Source organism: Dipodomys ordii, unplaced genomic scaffold (assembly GCF_000151885.1).
Source record: "Dipodomys ordii isolate 6190 unplaced genomic scaffold, Dord_2.0 Scaffold20, whole genome shotgun sequence".
Taxonomy (NCBI): domain Eukaryota; kingdom Metazoa; phylum Chordata; class Mammalia; order Rodentia; family Heteromyidae; genus Dipodomys; species Dipodomys ordii.
This window is the reverse complement of record NW_012267236.1, coordinates 4,526,148-4,543,839: the sequence shown is the minus strand read 5'-3', so window position 1 is coordinate 4,543,839 and position 17,692 is coordinate 4,526,148. Positions and strand designations below refer to the sequence as shown.

The window sequence follows — 17,692 nt, the reverse complement described above, 5'->3', positions numbered from 1 at the left end:
AAAATGTTCTCAGGATTCCATCTCAACAAAGAAGCTGGATGTAGTGGTTCATGTATGTGAGTTCCAGCTGTTTGGGGCAGCATAGGTAGGAAAATAGCTGTCCAAAGCTCACCCCTGTCCCCCAGGAAAAGAAATGTGAGAAACTAGGGGAGCATGAATGGTTTACCATGGCTTTGATTTCCATGCAGGTTTGTGTGTGCCCAGCTGCCCAATGCTGTGCTGGAGAGCATCAGTGTCATTGATACACCTGGAATCCTCTCTGGGGAGAAGCAGAGGATCAGCCGAGGTAAGCATCATAATTTGGGAATGTGTTGGCTCAGTCTTCATGCTTCCTTTTGATAGGGGCTGGGATTATATGTTCCTTTGTGTCAGAAGAGATGCATCCAGGGTCTTGCCTCCCATGGTAAGATGGCTCTCCTGTGCTATGTGGGGCCATTTTGTGGGAGGACATTTCTAGGCTGGGACCAACAAATGAACTCAAGACATTTGGAGACTAGTTTCAATCTGGTCATCTGTAAAATGGGACACTGAAGTCTGCCTTACTCATAGAGTTTACTCATCCTCCAAGAGGTCCGTAGCCTGGCTACTTAAGTTCCTGCCATCCAGAGCTGGGGCCTACAGCTCTGTGGGGAAGGCAAATACATAAAGAGACAGTGTTCAACAAGTAGAAAGAGTGCTCTTGGCCAAGGTAATAATGTGCTTGGGTCATACAGCAAGGGAACCAGGCATCTAAGGGCACATTGAAAATTGTTTGCTCCAAACAAATTCAGGAAAATTGCTTGCTAAGAGAGGTCACCGGGCAGGCCATTAGGAGACAGAACTCTGGAGCCAACTGATAGGTTCTAGACCAATCTCTGCCCTTTTCTAAAAGAGGACTCCCTGGGGAGTTTCCCTTAGCTTTACTTCAGTTCATCTTGTAGAGTGTAGAATTGTTTGAGGATTAAAAGAAATAATATATCTTTCTTGCTAAAATTCTATTTTGTAAATATACCACATTTTTTTTGATCAACACAGTCGTCCACTGAGGGGCATCTGGGAAGATTCCATATTTTGGCTATGGCAAATAATACTGCAGTGAATATGGTTGTGCTAGTAGCTTTAGTATGGCCTGGTTTGTGGTCTATCAGATAAATGCCCAGGGTCATAGGGCATTGCTGGGTCATAGGGAAGCTCTATGTTTCGTCTTTTGAGGAATCTCTGTATTGTTTACATTCCCACTAACAGTGTAATAGAGTTCCCTTTTGGCCACATCTATGCTAACATTTGTTCATGTTAGTTTTATTGATAATGGCCATTCTAACTGAGGTGAGGTAGAATTTCAGTGGTGTTTTGATTTGCATTTCTTTTATGGGCAGATATGTTGAACATTTCTTCATGTGTCTATTGACCATTCTTCCTTCTTCTTCTGAGAAGTCTTTCTTAGCCCATTTATTAATTGGGTTGTTGTTCCATTTGTAAGGAAATGGAAAGACTTGGGAAAATTATATTAAGTGAAGTAAGCCAGACCCTTATTTGTGGTAGCTAAAAGGTGCCTATAAATCCACAGGCCAACACATTGGATAGTAAAACAGGGAAAAAGGGACATGGTAAATTATACAGGTCTTTAGGCATTCACAGACAGTGAGAGCAGTGGAGTATATTCTTAGGAGATGAATACAAAGGTGCAATTCTTATGTGCATGTGATAATATAAAATAATAATATCAAAATAAGCCCCAGGAAATGGAAACAAGAGGTTTTTTCTTTGTTGCTGTTTTGGTTTTCTTTTCCTTTGTCCTGTTTGTATGTTTTTCTGTCCTTGGGAGGGCAGTAGGGGGGAAGGGTCACAGAAATGGAAGGACAGAGGGTGAACAAATGCAGCCATGGTACTCACTAGACACTGTTGAAAATGAACCATGCAACTTGTAGATGGGGATGGGAGGGAAAAACGGAAAGAGAGCAAGGGAAGCAGTGACATTGTCCAAAAAGAAATATACTCACTACTTGACTTATATAACTGTAACCCTTCTGTACATCTCATTTACAGTAACAATTAAAAAAACATGAAGAAAAAAACAAAATATAGGTCAAAATGTATTCTGTTAGGCAAATCACAAATGTGCAAGCAAGTTGAAGTGTCATAGGTCCTCATTACAATCATCCATCATCACCCGCATCACTACCATCATCACCACCACCACCACCACCATCATCACCTCTACCACCATTATCACTATCATCATCCACCATGATTTGTTTTTGTTCTTTTTTAGCTTTTTAAGACACTAGGTTGATCCTGTAGAAAGCTAAAAGCAACTGCTCCAGGATCCCCACCTCTTGCCTCTCCTGCCACATTTTCTGTGTACCCTGAGTGGCTCCCCACCCTTTTTTGTGCCATGTGTTATATCTCTGGCGAGAAATCAGATGAGCCGCACCCACCTCGATCCTGGAGCGGGGAGCTGGGCCCAGAGCCAAATCAGCACTTGGAAGTCAGCCTCCGGGAAGGGGCGGCTTTGGACTGGCAGCTTTCTCTGGGACTGTTTCCTGAGCTGACCTCAGGTTACATCTATTACATCTGCCTCTCTGTGGCATGCGCTTCAACCCTCTGTGTTCTATAGCTTCAGCTGGGGCAGACCCAGATCTGTCCTGCCTACGTCTGTGCTGTTGTAATGGAGGCCCAGGAACTCCTTCCTCCAAGGGCATAGCCTGCTCAGTCCAGCTCCCACTCACCTCAAAGGGACATCACAGGACAGTAGACAAGTTCTCTTGTGGCTGTGGAAAATGGAGACTCGGCAGTGAGGGCCCTCAGCCCAGGTGAGGCCTTTCAAGCCAGAGCTGGGTCCTGTATCTTTCTGGAAGCAGCACCTCTCTTCCAACCAATAGCAGGCGTAGGGCTGGAGGCTCAGATTGGCTCTCTGGGGGTGTCCCGTCAAGTAGCAAGCAGTCTGCTTGAGGCCTGCTGACCCCAGAGCAGCTTTCCTGGAGCATGTGGGGCTGCTAAGATCCTGAGCAGGAACTTCTCCTCCCGAGACGTGAAACCTGGGAAGCAAAGAGGAAGGAAGCAGCTGAGTCAGGAGGAGGTTTGGAAAACTGTGTTCATAATTTTTATAATTTGTGACTCCTGGGAGAAGTCTGGGGAACCTGAGTCTACCAGCGGCCTACGTCAAGGCTGTGGTGAAGGTAAGGGGTAGGGGCCAGTCTGAAGCTGTAGAACCCTGGACCTAGGAAAAAAAGGTGTCTTCATTCTGGCCTCCTCTTGTCTCTATCACTTGGCTTCCTGCTCAGGTTCCTGTGGAGGGCGGCTTTGGGGTCCTAGGTCTCAACACCACTTCCCTCCCAAAGTGGTTCATCTGAGCAATCCTCAGTTAGGCCCAATGAGATTTAGAATCTCACACAGAGGGCTGAGAGAGCCAGAACCTCTCCAGCGAGCAGAAGGGAGGTGTGCGCATGTGCCCCTGCCAGGCCAATGCCACCTGACGGTGGCATCCAGAAAGGATTCCAGCCTGAGATATCTAAAGGCATAGGATTTCAGAGTCCTGGGCTTCAGAACCCAGCACTCTGTGGATCTGAACCGGTCACGTTTTACCTGAGCCTCCATTTCCCTGTATGTAACAGGGGAGTGGATAATGTAATGTGTGATTTAGCCTTCTGGTGAGGTCCGCTGAATACTATGGGAATTCAGACTTTGAGGCTGGGTCTGGATGATGGCAGGCTCCCTTCTTTCCTCCTTATCTGCCATCCAGGGCTGCATGTTATACATCCTCAGAGTATTGATGTGTGTCGTCTCCCTTGAAGTTGTGGAGTGCTTGGCCCATGCCACTGTATGTGGCAGTTTTGTCCCCAGAGACTCCTGCCCTATTCAGTTTCTATACCATTCTGTCCTTTTCCCAGTTCTCTACTTCCTTTCATACCTGTGGCTTTGGTCTTCTGTGGCTGCCCTGCACATACCAGGTGTTGGTGTTTTTGCCTGTTCTTCCTGCCACTTCCTCCCCACGCTCACCAAGCCCCAGGCCCTGCCTCTCTCTGGGCAAAGCGGTGGCCCTGTGTGTTCTCTGCCCTTCCCAGTCCAGACTAACGTAGCTGCTGGCAGAGAGACTGTGATACAAACAAGAAGCTGGGAACCAGGCGCCTGCAGTACTAGCCTGGGACAGTGCTGGCCACAGCCCTCTGAGAACAGGGGAATCTGGACGTCGGACACTGTGAGGGGGACCCCAAATGAGGAGCGTAGCCCACATTCCATCTCAGACCACACACACACACACACACACACACACACACACACAGAGTACTTTCTGCTTTCTTCCAGCTTCAGGACAGTCTAGGCCCCCTGTGAACAGCCCCACAGATCATGCTATGCACAGGGCACTAACTGAGAACTGTATCTGACCAAAAACTCAGACTGCATTCTACCCCCTGAGCCTCATGCCTGCCACAGGACTGTTTTCTCACCAGAGAAGTCAGCACAGAGGCACCATGCTGCCATGCTAGCTTGCCCCTTCTGCAAAGTGGGCTGTTCCCAAGAGCCCCCAGGTCCCGAGACTTCATGGGGAGAAGTACTCGTACCCCACACTAGAGCCCAACAAAGTAAGGTCCCTGCTCAAGATGGCATGCTGTGTGGGGTTTTGTGTGTGTGTGTGTGAGTGTGTGTGTGTGTGTGTGTGTGTGTGTGAGTGTGTGTGTGTGTGTGTTGCATGGGGAGGTCATGGGTGCGGGGAAGCCAGGACTAGGAGGTCCCAGGCCGGCACTTGTCTCTGGATGATGATGCATTGGAATAGACAGGAGAGGCGGGCAAGGAGGCAGTTCCTGGAAGAGCCAGGATGTACCAGGGCAGGCTGAGTGCTGGGAAAGAGCAAGGTTGCAGCCATGGGAGGCTCCAGAAGGACTGAGTCCTTTCACTTGGGAAGCACATTTCCTGGCTGCTTGTCAGCTAGAAATCCCCACCAACCCCACCCGAGGAAAGCCACCCTGGGGCTTTGTGGCTGCTTCCCAGATTGCATAGCTGGCAAATCCTTTCTATTACAGGTGCCGTGTAGGCTCAGAGCAGGTAACAGACAGCCCAGGTCCCATTCAGCAACTTTTCAGTCCAATGTCATCTCCTGCCCAGGAAATCGCAATGGTTAAGCCTGAGAGCAGACCTCGAACTTGGTACCTGATGCTTTGCTCATTGGGTGGAACTTACCAACATCCAAGCCTCCCACCCCTAGAGAGAGCAGACCTCTCATCTATGAGTGTCCTCTGGAGGCTTTGGGACTCAGACCTTGGAGGGTTTTGCCGCTCCTCACAGCCTTACATCCTTGGTCTGTCCCTGGCACATTCACTGCAGCTGGGCTGGCATGTAGGGGCCCCTGGAGTCCACTGGTCTATGTGCTGGTCGGCAAATGCCCATGTGGGTACTGACAAGCCTGGGCAGAGCAGCCAAGCCCTGACATCTTTCTGTAGGCCTCACTGGCAGCTTTGGTTGACTGGAGGCCAGTGATGAGTCTGCTGGCCACTGTGGCATCCAGTGTGGCATTTGTTCCCCATGGCCAGTCAAATCCTTCTCTTCAGCTAACTTGCTTTCAAATCTTCACAGAGATTTAGGGGAGAGGGATAGTTGTGTGCTTGATATGTGAACTCAGTCTTTGAGTTCCAGGCTCATGCAGGACAGTGAGCTAAGAAGAGAATATGGACCTGGTTTCTAGGCCCAATTTGTGACAACTAAACAGTATGAGCTTGGGTTAGCCCCTTACCCTCTCTGTGTCACTGCTTGCTGCCTGTAAGGTGTGTGCCCTATTCTGCTTCTGGCTCCTGGGGCATTATGGGAGAAAATCAAATGAGGTTGGTCATGCTGCCTCCATCATCAGTGCCCTGTACCACATTCAGACTGAAGGAAGATGCTGGGTGATTAAGGAGTGCCTTTGCTTATTAGGTTTGTCTCATTGATTTCCTCCTAGGCAGCATTGCTTAGACACACTGTCTTCCCACCACCCTTCCTCCCCCTGGAGCAGGGATGGGAGCTAAAGGCCAGCGGCCGCCCAGGCTCCAACGTGGAGCCAGTCGCCGGATCCCTTGGAGCCAGCAGATGTGCTGGGAGGGATCCAGGAAAGGCAGCCAATGCACACAGTCTATGCTCCCTCTGCTTCTTGATTTAGGAACTTGGGGTGGCTGCTCAGCAGGTGCTTTAAAGTGCTTATTTCCTGTCTTCAGAGCTGTTCCTGGGTCCAAGGAAGGGAAGAGGCTCCATTACCCGGCATGCCATTAATCCTGGACATTAGGGCAGTATCTATACTGAGTCCACTCATCTGAATTGTCTACTGTTTCTGTGGCTCCACCATAGACCCCTCATTCAGCCAGCCATTATTTCCATTTCTAACCTGAGGAAACTGACCTGCACAGGCCACAGGAAACAAACAGGAGAGCTAACTCAATCTGCTTTTCTTTACGTAGACCTTTCAGATGCCTCCATTCCTGGGCATGCACACAAGTCTAAGCTACAGAAGCAGATTTATGTCCAGCCTAGAGGTTCCATAGGCTCTGGCTTAGCCGGAGTAGAGAGGCATCAGAAGAACCCACAGAGCTGTTTTATTCTCATGGACTTCTCAGCCATTGAGGGAGAAGGCTTCTACCATGATAGCCCACCATTTGATAGCAGCTTACCAGACCTTGCAGAATTTGCAAAAGTAGGCAGATGACCAAGAGGCCTCTGTGCTTATGAAATTATAGAAAAGGTTCCCAGAAGTCATCTGTCTGTCTGCAGATAGGAGCAGACTTCACATGCACATGTCCAAGGCACCTAAGAAAGCAGTCTCCAGTCTTCCTTCTTCACTGGGCTGCAAAAGCATCCTCCTATCTAATATCCATCCATGTCCATCCTGCTGCATTCTCCAACATCCTACATTCTGTCCTAGGATTTGTGGACCAAGAAAGGAAGCTCAGAGAAGCAACCCGGTTCTATGACTTGGCAAGCAAAGAGGTGAAGGCTCAGAGAGGAGAGGCTACTTGCCCAAGGACACTCAGCAAGATACTGGCTGGCAAGAAACTAGAGAGGGACTCACCCGAGGCCAGTGCTTCTTCAAGAACTGCTTTAGGGAGTGGTTCCTCTCATGGCAACTAGTGCAGAGAAGAACACGTTATAAAGCTAGTGGGGCAGTGAGAGCTGCCAAGGTCACAACTGAGCTATTTCACCTACATCCTTTTCTTGGGTTTGATCTTTGCAGCAACCCTGTGACCCGCATACTGATGGGTTCTAAGTTAGAGAACAGAGACGACTCCTTTGCTCTCTCTCGGCTGTACCATGAAGAACAGGATTCCTGTTTTACTCCTCTTCAACCAATACTTCTCAAAATTAGCAGGGCCAGAGAGCAGAGGTCAAGCATCTTCTTCAGACAACTGCATGGCCTGGACCTGCTTCTCAACCCTCTGTAACCTCCACGTTCTTGTCAGTCTGGCCACCCTGGCCATGTATGTGCTGCTGAGCCCACGTATGGCCAGCCACATAGGTTTGCTGCATAGGTGAAAGGGGACAGCATTCGCCTCCCAGCTTACACATGTGTACGCCCTCCCCCTCACACACACACCTCCCCAACCCTGTGGCTTGCATCACCAGCCTATGGTGGCAAACCTTTCTGCTCCAGACATGAGAGCAGCAAAATTGTGACCTGTTTTCAAGGATGGGGCAGAGAGTGGAGGCTGTCCTGGTTTTTGGAGCCCTGTGACCTCTTTCCAGCCTTTGGGAACACCCTGCTTTGGGGCTGGAGCTGTCCCTGCAGTGGGGAGGAGAGAGGTGAGGGGAGCAGACAGCAGCCCACCTGGAGCGGGAAGGCTTGGCCTCCTGGACACCGCATGCTGGGAGGGAGGTGCCAGCTGGGTGGACAGCAGGTACCCTGAGGCTGCCGCATAGGTCACTGTGGGCAAGGGCACACAAGGCTCCACTGCAGACCAGCTTTTACTTGCCTGGTGTTTAACTCCCCACTCTCAGAGTCTCATCTCTCCTGTAGACCTGAGCATGCTGCCTCTCCTGCTGCCTACCTCTGAGGATATGATAGGGGTGAAATGAAGTCATGGAGGGCACTTGCCCACACTGATCTTGATGGGATCAGGTCCCATGGCAGGATAGTCGTGACTGACCATCTCTGATTGGGATTGATAATGGGCTCTACACACTCTCTCTCTAAGATCTCCTGGCCTCAGGGCTCTGCCCCACCTGAGTTGTAGAGAAAAATCCTGGGTTAATTAAGTAGCCAACACCAAGGAGGAATTCATTGGCGATAATGCCCAGAAGCCCTTCATCCACAGGAGAGTAATACAGGAGGGCTGTTAGATTTCTTTGTTGGTCAGGGCTCTCTTTTGGTGCTGGGAAGCACTAAAGGATCCTTTGGGGAACTCTGTGGCAGAAGACTGTCCTGTTCACGCTAAGCCCATCCCCTGCCCTGAAGATGCTGCTGTGACACGGTTATAAATGGATCTCCAGGTACTGAGAAGATGGCCATCTCTCTGGCTTACCCCATTTATCCTCACCACCACCACCACCACCATCATCACCACCCAGTCTAAGTCTGTGATTAACCCTTCAAAAGCCAGGCACACTGACAGCTAACAGCTCTGGCTCCAGACCACCTTCCTGGTTCTCAAACACAGCCCTACCACCTACCTCCTTGAGTCTCTGGCTACTACTAGATTCCACTTCACAAGGTCATTGTGAGGATTAAGGAATTAGTGATTATAACGACAATGAGTTAATCTAATCCAATTAGTGATCTGAGTAGTTCTGGGCACCTAGTGAATGCTGCTAATGCTGGTCATTAGCCTTTATTATTATGGTGGTCCAGTGGTCCTCAGTGTGCTCTGAGAACCAGTAGCTGCAGCATCTCCTGGGAGCTTGTTAGAAATTTCCACCCTATTCCCTCTGGGTCAGAAAGTTGGGGAGTAGGCTCCAGCTTCCTGGGTTTGAACAAGCCCTGCAGGAGAGTCAGACCAGGCTGCAGCAGAGATCCCCATTAGAAGCAGAGCTTCCCAAGTCTCGCTTGGCCACAAAGCACTTACCAAATGACCTTGCCTGGTGTCTAGATTCAATCTGTGAGGCAGGGCTTTTCCCTGAAGGCTTGGTTTTCCCACTTAATGGTAACAACAGCTTTGGGGGTCCAGGGTGTATCACCTTGTGTTTTGGGGAGCCAAGGCTGTGGGTCATGCCAGAGCCCAAGAAAGAGTACTCGCTTTGGTGCCAGCGGTGTACCAATAGGGAAGTGGCAGAAAGGGGATCCTAGGAGTTCTGCTCAGATGCGGGCTGGGAAAGCCTGAAACCTCTATTCTCATTGAGGATTGTGGGCCCTTGAACCAGTCCCCTCACCTCTCTGAGCTCCCTTCCTCTTAGTGTCGCCTGTTTTGTGGAAGAGGATGCTGAGGCAGACAAAGCTAAGGCCATTACAAGCTCTAAGCCTTGGTGAGCTACATATTATTGGGACCCCTCCCCCTCTAACATCTCCACCATTTCTTAGGGTTGAACAGAGCCAGGGGCTCCAGAGCCAGCCAGACTTGAAGCAGCTCAGTCCTGCATAATCAAAATGTGGCCATCCTCAGTCACATCCTCAGAACCCCCTCGTGGATTAAGAATTGGGGATTCTGGGCTGCAGCAGATAAGGGCGGGAGGGAAGGAAAGAGAAGGAAGGAGGGCAGAAGGAAGGGAGGCAGCCTAAGTGTGAACAAGTAGTGTGTATTTATAGCAAGAGCTCCAAACCACAGGATGAGCATGGTTGGAGCCATCCATCAGTAACTTGCATTTTCTGTCCTGTTGTTTGTGGATCTCATCAAGAATTCCTGAACTTCAAATTAGGTAGCCAGCATTGAAGGTGGCTGGCTGCTAATTTGAATAAGCAAGAAGAGCTGCAGAGTGGCTGTGCTTATTAGGAGTAGGATGTTTATAATAAAGTCTAGAATTTACGGAGAGCCTAAGTATTGGGCTGTAGGTGATTTAATCCTAGCCCTCATGTTAATTAGACACTGTACAATGCCAGTTTCTTTTAGCTGGGGGAAAAAAATAACCCACGCTCAGTGGTAGTGCCCTTGCCTAACATGCATCAGATCCTGGGTTCTATCCCTAATGCTTAAAAGAAAATGTCTTTTTTTTACTGCACTTGGCTTCTCTTCTTCCAAACCCCACACCCCAAAGACCCCTCCCACTGATTGTCCTTCTGCCGGCAGGGTATGACTTTGCAGCCGTCCTAGAGTGGTTTGCGGAGCGGGTAGACCGCATTATCCTACTTTTCGACGCCCACAAGCTGGACATCTCTGACGAATTTTCAGAGGTTATCAAGGCCCTCAAGAACCACGAGGACAAGATGCGGGTGGTGCTGAACAAGGCTGACCAGATTGAAACACAGCAGCTGATGAGGGTGTATGGGGCCCTCATGTGGTCCCTGGGGAAGATTGTGAACACCCCAGAAGTGATCAGGGTCTATATCGGTTCCTTCTGGTCCCACCCCCTCCTCATCCCTGACAACCGGAAGCTCTTTGAGGCTGAGGAACAGGACCTGTTCAGAGACATCCAGAGTCTGCCCCGAAATGCAGCCTTGCGCAAGCTCAATGACCTCATCAAGAGAGCCAGGCTGGCCAAGGTAAAGTCGGCAGAGAAAGCTGGGTCACAAGTTTTGGGGTTAGCTGCAAGAGCTGAGGGTTATTAACTTTCAACCACGGGCTGGTGCCTGCTTGCATGAGTGTCCTATAGCCGCTGCATCACAAGTTTCAGCCATGCCAACTCAGCCCCTGGGGGCAAGAGAATGTGGTAGCTGTGGTTGCAGGCTCTGGGTCAGATGGCCTAAGCCAACAGTTTACTGCCTGAGTGGTCCAGCCCCTGTCATGCCTTCGGTCCCCAGTGCCTTTTTCTGTGTCTATGTAATGAAATGACTGTTGGAAGATGACGTGGTACCTCGGGTTCTCAGCAGACGACGCTGCTGTCTGTAAGAAGCAGCAGTATCACCATCCCCATAACCATCGGGCCTTCCCTCCCCACATTCACACCTTGCCAGTGGGTAGAAAGAGGAATGGGTTTTGAAAGCAAGGGGGGCGGGGTGCAACAGGGGCATCTGGGAGGAAGTAGGGCAAAAACAATCATTACACAGGGGCAAGTCCGGAGTCTTGATTCGAAGGTTGTCCTCTGGCCCATTTGTCAGGTCCATGCCTACATCATCAGCTCTCTGAAGAAGGAAATGCCCTCAGTGTTTGGGAAGGACAACAAGAAGAAGGAGCTGGTGAACAACCTGGCAGATATCTATGGCCGGATCGAGCGGGAACACCAGATCTCTCCTGGGGACTTCCCCAACCTGAAGCGGATGCAGGTGATGAGGGTCAGGGCTCTAGGATCAGGGACAATGACACCCAGGCTGGCAGAAAATGGCAGAGGCTGCCTTCAGAGCTTGCGGGTGGGGGTGGGAAGGGGAGGGAACAATCTAGAATTAGAAGGCAGAGAGGTGACTCTAAACCTATCCTTTCTGCTGGACTGTTACTGTTCAATCATATCCAAGCCTGGGGGGACATACGGAGCCAGTGTTCCCAAGGGGTGCATGTGTGTGTTTTTTGGGGGGAGGGACTGACACTTGAAGTTTAAGGCCTCCAACTGTTAAAGCCCCTGCAGGCTTGACATCTTCACCACCACCTGTGTCATGGGACAAGTCACCTGACCAAGCTTCTCCTGGTCCTTGAGTGCCTAAGTTTATCCCTGAGCTCTCCCTTAGGAGCAGATGAGGACATACATCGCGGACAGGCAGGGAACTTGTATCTTTGAGGCTTACCGTAAGTCCCTCTCCTGGGCAGGAGCCATTAGTTGCTATCTATCATGCTTTTCCCCAAGGCAGTCCTCCTAGGAAGGCATTTTTATCTGCCCTTAATAGAAGAGAAAACCAAGGGCTCAGTGTTTTCCTAGCTGTAGCATTTACATACATTCCAAGTAGAAAAGCCAGGAGCTGTCCCCAAGATCCAAGCAAGTAGCCACTATGCCAAACCAACTGGATCCTCTCTCAGGCTCCCTCTCTTCATCTGTAAAACAGGGGCTACTGTTGGCTCACACCCATAATCACACAATCTGAGGATTGTGTTTTAAAGCCAGCCCAGGCTAGAAAGTCCATGAGACTCTTATCTCCAATAAACTACTCAGAAAAAAAACTAGAAATGGCGCTGTGGCTCAAGTGGTAGAGTTCTGACCTGAGCCAAAGAAGCTCAGGGACAGCACCCAGGCCCAGAGTTCAAGCCCCAGGACTGGCAAAAAAAAAAGTTCCTTGTACACAAATCCTGGGAGCTCTGTGTCCAGTCTACAAGGAGCATAGGACAGAGCAGTTACACAATGGCAAGCCTGGCTGGTAAGCACAAAGGACTGAATGATTCTGACAACTTCTTGAAATTCTATACTTTTTCAAAAGTAAAACAGTTTTAAATCAGGGAATTAGAAAGCAAAATAAGAGCTGTAGAAGCATTAGCAGTCGATGTTATTGTTGCTCTTCTTTTGATCGTTAAGCTGGGAACAAGTTTCTTAGTGTAGGATTTTAGAACATCACTGGTGTCTAGCTTCCTGTCTGATAAAAAAGAAAAAAGACATTCCAAGCATGCACTTTCCATGGAGCCATTCATTCATGAACCCGGCATGCGTTTCCGATGGCTTTAACATAATGTGGGTTTGTCAACTGCCATGGCTCAGAACACTTCAGCACCTTCACTTGTTCTGTTGGGACTTCATCAGTCTGTAAGCAGTCATTTGGGAAGGCAGCATTTGAAAGGGACCCAACAACCCCTATTTTAGTGTGGGAAATCCTTGTTGTTTTTAACTTACAGAATTTCGCCTTCTTTATTTACCAGTCTCATCATCTGTTCTGTAGTTAAGTATCACTGTAAACAGTGGAGAGTTGCCCATTGCCCCCATCCCACCCCGCCAGAAGACACTGAGACCCCTGTGTGGGAGCCCACTAGAGGTGAACAGGTTGAAAGACAGGAAGAATTATTCTAAAGGCCGTTGTCAGCTATATCCACAGCCCCTATCACCTCCTTGGCCCAGCCCTAGCATGGGAGGTGAGAAGTATCTAGCTAACGCTTGCTCTTGAAATGTAGCTATAAAGGTCTTCTGAATTTTTCTGCAATGAACTTGATGTGCTTGTGCATTGGCCTCTTCCCAGCATGCTGAGACTGCTGTGGCCAGACCAGGGCAGGAGCAACAGCTTTTTGCAGTCACTCTTTAGGGCTCAAGGAAAAGTTTAATGTTTAGTTCTAAAATCTCAAGGTCAGGCAAAGTAGAGCACCGCTCCTGGCATGTATTGAATGGCCATTTGAAGGCAAGTTAAGCAGCTTTTACGAAATCCACAAGCCTGCCTATGCCTGTATGTCATCTTCTCCCCTGGGGTGGGGGAAGGGTACAGAGGGTCCATCTTTGGAAAACTCTCTCCAAGCAATGCCAATGCATGAACAATGCTGATGAACCACAGATTTAGAATTGACCTTTGGCTTTTATTAGGATTTAGTTTTAGTTGTCATGGTTGTTTTTTTCCAAACTGTGGGTAGAATGTAACTTCCCTCAGAGGGCTTGGGGTGGGGGAATAAGGAAGTAAACAAGGAGAGCAGATAGCAAAAGAACTTACTCTATTTTTCAAGTCTACAGAGACCCATAAGACTCAAGACTCAGAGAGGCCCAGCCTAATTAATTAGGCACCATTCCATAGCCAAATCTAACTTTAAAAGGAATCCAAATGAATAGATGAAACCAGTAGTTATTAAAATTCTTTCTTCTCCACCCCCTGTACCTGTTCTCTTCTTGTCTGAAAACCTCTGTCCTCCTCCCCTCTCAGATCTTTGTGATGTAGATCAACGTAGCCTCTAGGTCCCACTCCTTTCACTGGGAAGGAGCTTGTCTATGAAGATTTCTATAATCCAGCATTAACAGGCAGCACACTCTCCACACACGGAAGCTCTCATTCCATTGTATTCTCTTCCTACTTTCTTATCTCTCTCTTTCTAGGACCAGCTGCAAGCTCAAGACTTTAGCAAATTTCAGCCATTGAAGAGCAAGCTACTAGAGGTGGTAGATGACATGCTGGCGCATGATATCGCCCAGCTCATGGTGCTGGTGCGCCAGGAGGAGACCCAGCGGCCAGTCCAGATGGTGAAGGGTGGAGCATTCGAGGGTACCCTGCACGGCCCTTTTGGGCATGGCTATGGAGAGGGAGCTGGCGAGGGCATTGACGACGCTGAGTGGGTGGTAGCCCGCGACAAGCCCATGTATGACGAGATCTTCTACACCCTGTCCCCTGTGGATGGCAAGATCACAGGCGCTAATGCCAAGAAGGAGATGGTGCGCTCCAAACTGCCCAACAGTGTTCTGGGCAAGATCTGGAAGCTGGCCGACATCGACAAGGACGGCATGTTGGATGATGAAGAATTCGCCCTGGCCAACCACCTCATCAAGGTCAAGCTGGAGGGGCATGAGCTGCCCAACGAGTTGCCCGCTCACCTTCTGCCTCCATCCAAGAGGAAAGTGGCTGAGTGATGGGGGCTGCAGACAGAAGGAGACTGGCGTGGTGACCGCGTGTGCCCACACATGTACACACACACACACACACACACACACACACACACCCTTGACAGTTACACCGTAGCTGAGAATGGACAGCGATCCCCATATTTTCCGGCTGCACCTTGTTTGGACAGCTCTCTTGAGTGCTCAGGATTGGTAGAAAGACAGCAGTAACCCCACAGTCCTGAGGCCATTCACTGGCTGATAAATGGCCCACCCAGCCCCGCAATGTCCCCACGCCTGAGCTCTGAGCTTTTCATTTCAAAGGCAATTTACTTTCTTTACTGTGCTTGTATTTTTCCCTTTTTGGCTTCCTAATAAGAAATCTACTCAGGGGCTGGGAGATGTGAGGGAAGGGGCAGCTGTGGGAAGGAGGGTTGAGCTGAGGAGCATCTTCCAGGGCCCTGGGTCCCAGACCTGAGGAGCCATTGGCCAGTGTTCTGTGCTCTCTCCAAACCTAAGGCTGTGTCTTCCTCAGTAAGCCTGGCTTTGAGCTCTGCCTGCACTTCATTTTAAAGAATTCCAGAGGGGAAAGAGAAGAGATAAACTTGGTAGGAAAAAGCAAGGAAGCCACACTGTGGTCTTCTTGAAACACATGGTGATTTCTGGACCATGAGTTTTGTCTGGGTTCATGTTCCTCCTGGGCTGTGATATTTGGAAGGTCATACTTGACTCACATGTACTCAGGCCCTCCGGTGTGCCAGGAGCTGTATTAGGTACTTTATAGACATTATCCTTCAATAAAGCTCCAGGTATTGCCCACCCATCTCCTAGCATATAAAGAACCTACGATGCAGAAGAGTTTGGGTGGTCTTCAAAATGCACACCAGAATGCACAAGAATTGGGAACCAGGGCCTCAGACCTGCAGACTGCCCCCGTGCCGTGATATGTGCAGGACCCCAGCATTGCTTCCCTGTAATGAGCCACAGAGAACAAGCTGAGCACGTATTCTCCCTCTTAGCCTCTGAGAGCAGGCAGGTGAAGGAGAAGGGCCCGCTAACATTTGGTGGGCAATCAGTTTGCCCATCTGTCACCTCCAAGAAGTAAACTGTGCCTTCTGGCTCTGCACCTCATATTCTTAGCATCACAGGAGTCCAACATGCCAGCAGGAGAGTGGGCTGTCCTGCTGGGTGCTGTTTGTGCCAGTCCCTTCTTGGCCTCCCACTCATCATTAGCTTGAACCAGCCCAGCTCGAACGCAGCCACTGGCTCTCATCAAATAGTAACTGTGCTCATTGTCAGAAGGCTAACTTGAGAAGTTTGTGTTGCAGTTCCCTCCAGGGTCTTGGGGACTGCTGTGTCCTTGGTGAAATTCCCACCATACTCAATGCCCTATGCCTCCTTCGTGGCCTTTCCCTTGGCTTGCTTTGTGGCCACTGATAAAGTGACTTTGTCTGCTATGCACCTACCAGGATGGAAAACAAAACAAATATAACTTATTTTATATCTATGTTCAGATTATATAGAAAATATTCTATGTATCTATGAGGTGGTTACTACTGCAGTGTGTTTGTCATTAGTATCCATGGTAATACAGCACATTTATCCTTTAGTACCCATTTGGTCATAGAGCATCATTCCATGGGCTGGGTTCTTCCTTGGGATGTCAGGTGATGTCTTTGGAAGGAAATGCTCACTGTGGCTACTCAAAGGCCAGCATTTATAGTGGTTCATTGGCCCCAGTTTCCTCCTTGTCTGGTAAATGGCCTAAACCAAACTGACGGGGCCTCCACTCCCAGCCCCGCTAAGGTGGAAATGGTCTCTAAACCTGTGGGTTTCCTTCTACAAATACATTTCTCTTTCATGTGAAATGAAGGAAGGCCAAGGAATAAAGGTCATACTCTCTGAAGAGCCCCAAAGTGTCAACCTCAGCAGAGGTACCATTTTTCTATAAAATAATAAAGAAATAGCAGAGGAAGGTAAAGACAAGAAGTGAGTCAGAGGATTGCCATTCAAGTCTAGCCGAGGCATGGAACTCCATCATAACTCATGTCTGGGTATAGTGGCATGTGCCTATCATCCAAACTACAAGGGAGGCACAAACACTGGGCGCTGTAGTACACGCCTGTCATCCCAGCAACAAAGAGAAGCACAAATAGGACAATCGAAGTCCAGGTATAAAGTAAGACCATATCTTGACAACCAACACAAAGCAAGGGCTGGTGGAATGGCTTGAACAGTGGTAGAGTTCCTGTTTAGTAAGAAGAAAGCCCTGAGTTCAAACTCCAGTACTGCCAAAAAGGAGGAGAAGGGATGTGAGTTCCTCTTCCCAGCATTCCCTTGGACACACTGTATTACTGCTCTTCAACATCTCCCTTTCTCTTCCCCTTCATCTAAAACTATCCAAGAAGGATCTGTGAGGCAATGGGATTCCATGTTTATTCTGTTCCCCACTCCCTGGAAAAAGAGGCTGATGACAGATTTTTGCTCCAGCTGCCTTGGCCTACTGAGCCCTTCCTGGTTCTGAGGGCTGGGGATATCTCAGCCTGGGTAATACTTTACATGGAAAGTGGAGCCATGTCATAACTGTCCCATATACAAGAACCTCTAGGAAAGTCATTCTGTTCCTCTCTCCCCCATACTCTCAACCTGGACCATGAAGTTGATTGATGAGGCAAAAACTCCATACTACCAACCCAATCAAGGCTGCCCTTTTGCAGAGTTAAATCATGATCCGAGAACAGTCATGCATGTGGCACTGTGTGGTATAATAGGACATGTTTGCCAAGTGGTGAGAGGTAACCTTGAGTCATTCCCCCACCCATTTGGTTTCCTCTGTTCCAAAAACCTATAACTGAGCTAGGTCAGAAGAACTCTCAGAACTATCTGGGGGAGCAAGCAGGCTTGTTCATTCAATATGAGATGCTAATTAACTATACATATTTGGAAGCTATAATTAATTTGTCCATTTACCCATTTGGAAGCTATAATTAATTTGTCCATCCATCCACCCATCCATCCTTCAGTCAAAAGACACTGAGCAATCATAGAAAAGACTCTTGAGGAAAATCTAGAGACTCATTCCTTAAGAACACTTAATGAAAATCTACTTGGGTGGTGTGGACAATCTTAGATACATCCAAATGACTTCCTAGAAGATCAGAGAGCTCAAATGCTAGTGGGGAATGAGGTATTTATACAAAGATTGGTAATGCAAGGAAAGATGTGAAAAAAGGGTACAGGCAACATG

General features: G+C 48.9%; 1 protein-coding gene across 1 annotated transcript in view; it reads left to right on the top strand.

Moving 5' to 3' along the window:
* Positions 1–16,057, top strand: part of Ehd3 (EH-domain containing 3) — a 29,879-nt gene extending 13,822 nt beyond the window's left edge. Inside the window, exons 3-6 of the mRNA XM_013013760.1 lie at positions 189–286; positions 10,155–10,567; positions 11,123–11,287; positions 13,948–16,057. Of these exons, the coding sequence (XP_012869214.1) occupies positions 189–286; positions 10,155–10,567; positions 11,123–11,287; positions 13,948–14,475 (1,204 nt within the window). The 3' untranslated portion in view covers positions 14,476–16,057. The remainder of the gene's footprint in view (positions 1–188; positions 287–10,154; positions 10,568–11,122; positions 11,288–13,947) is intronic.
* The last annotated feature ends 1,635 nt before the right edge of the window (positions 16,058–17,692 follow it).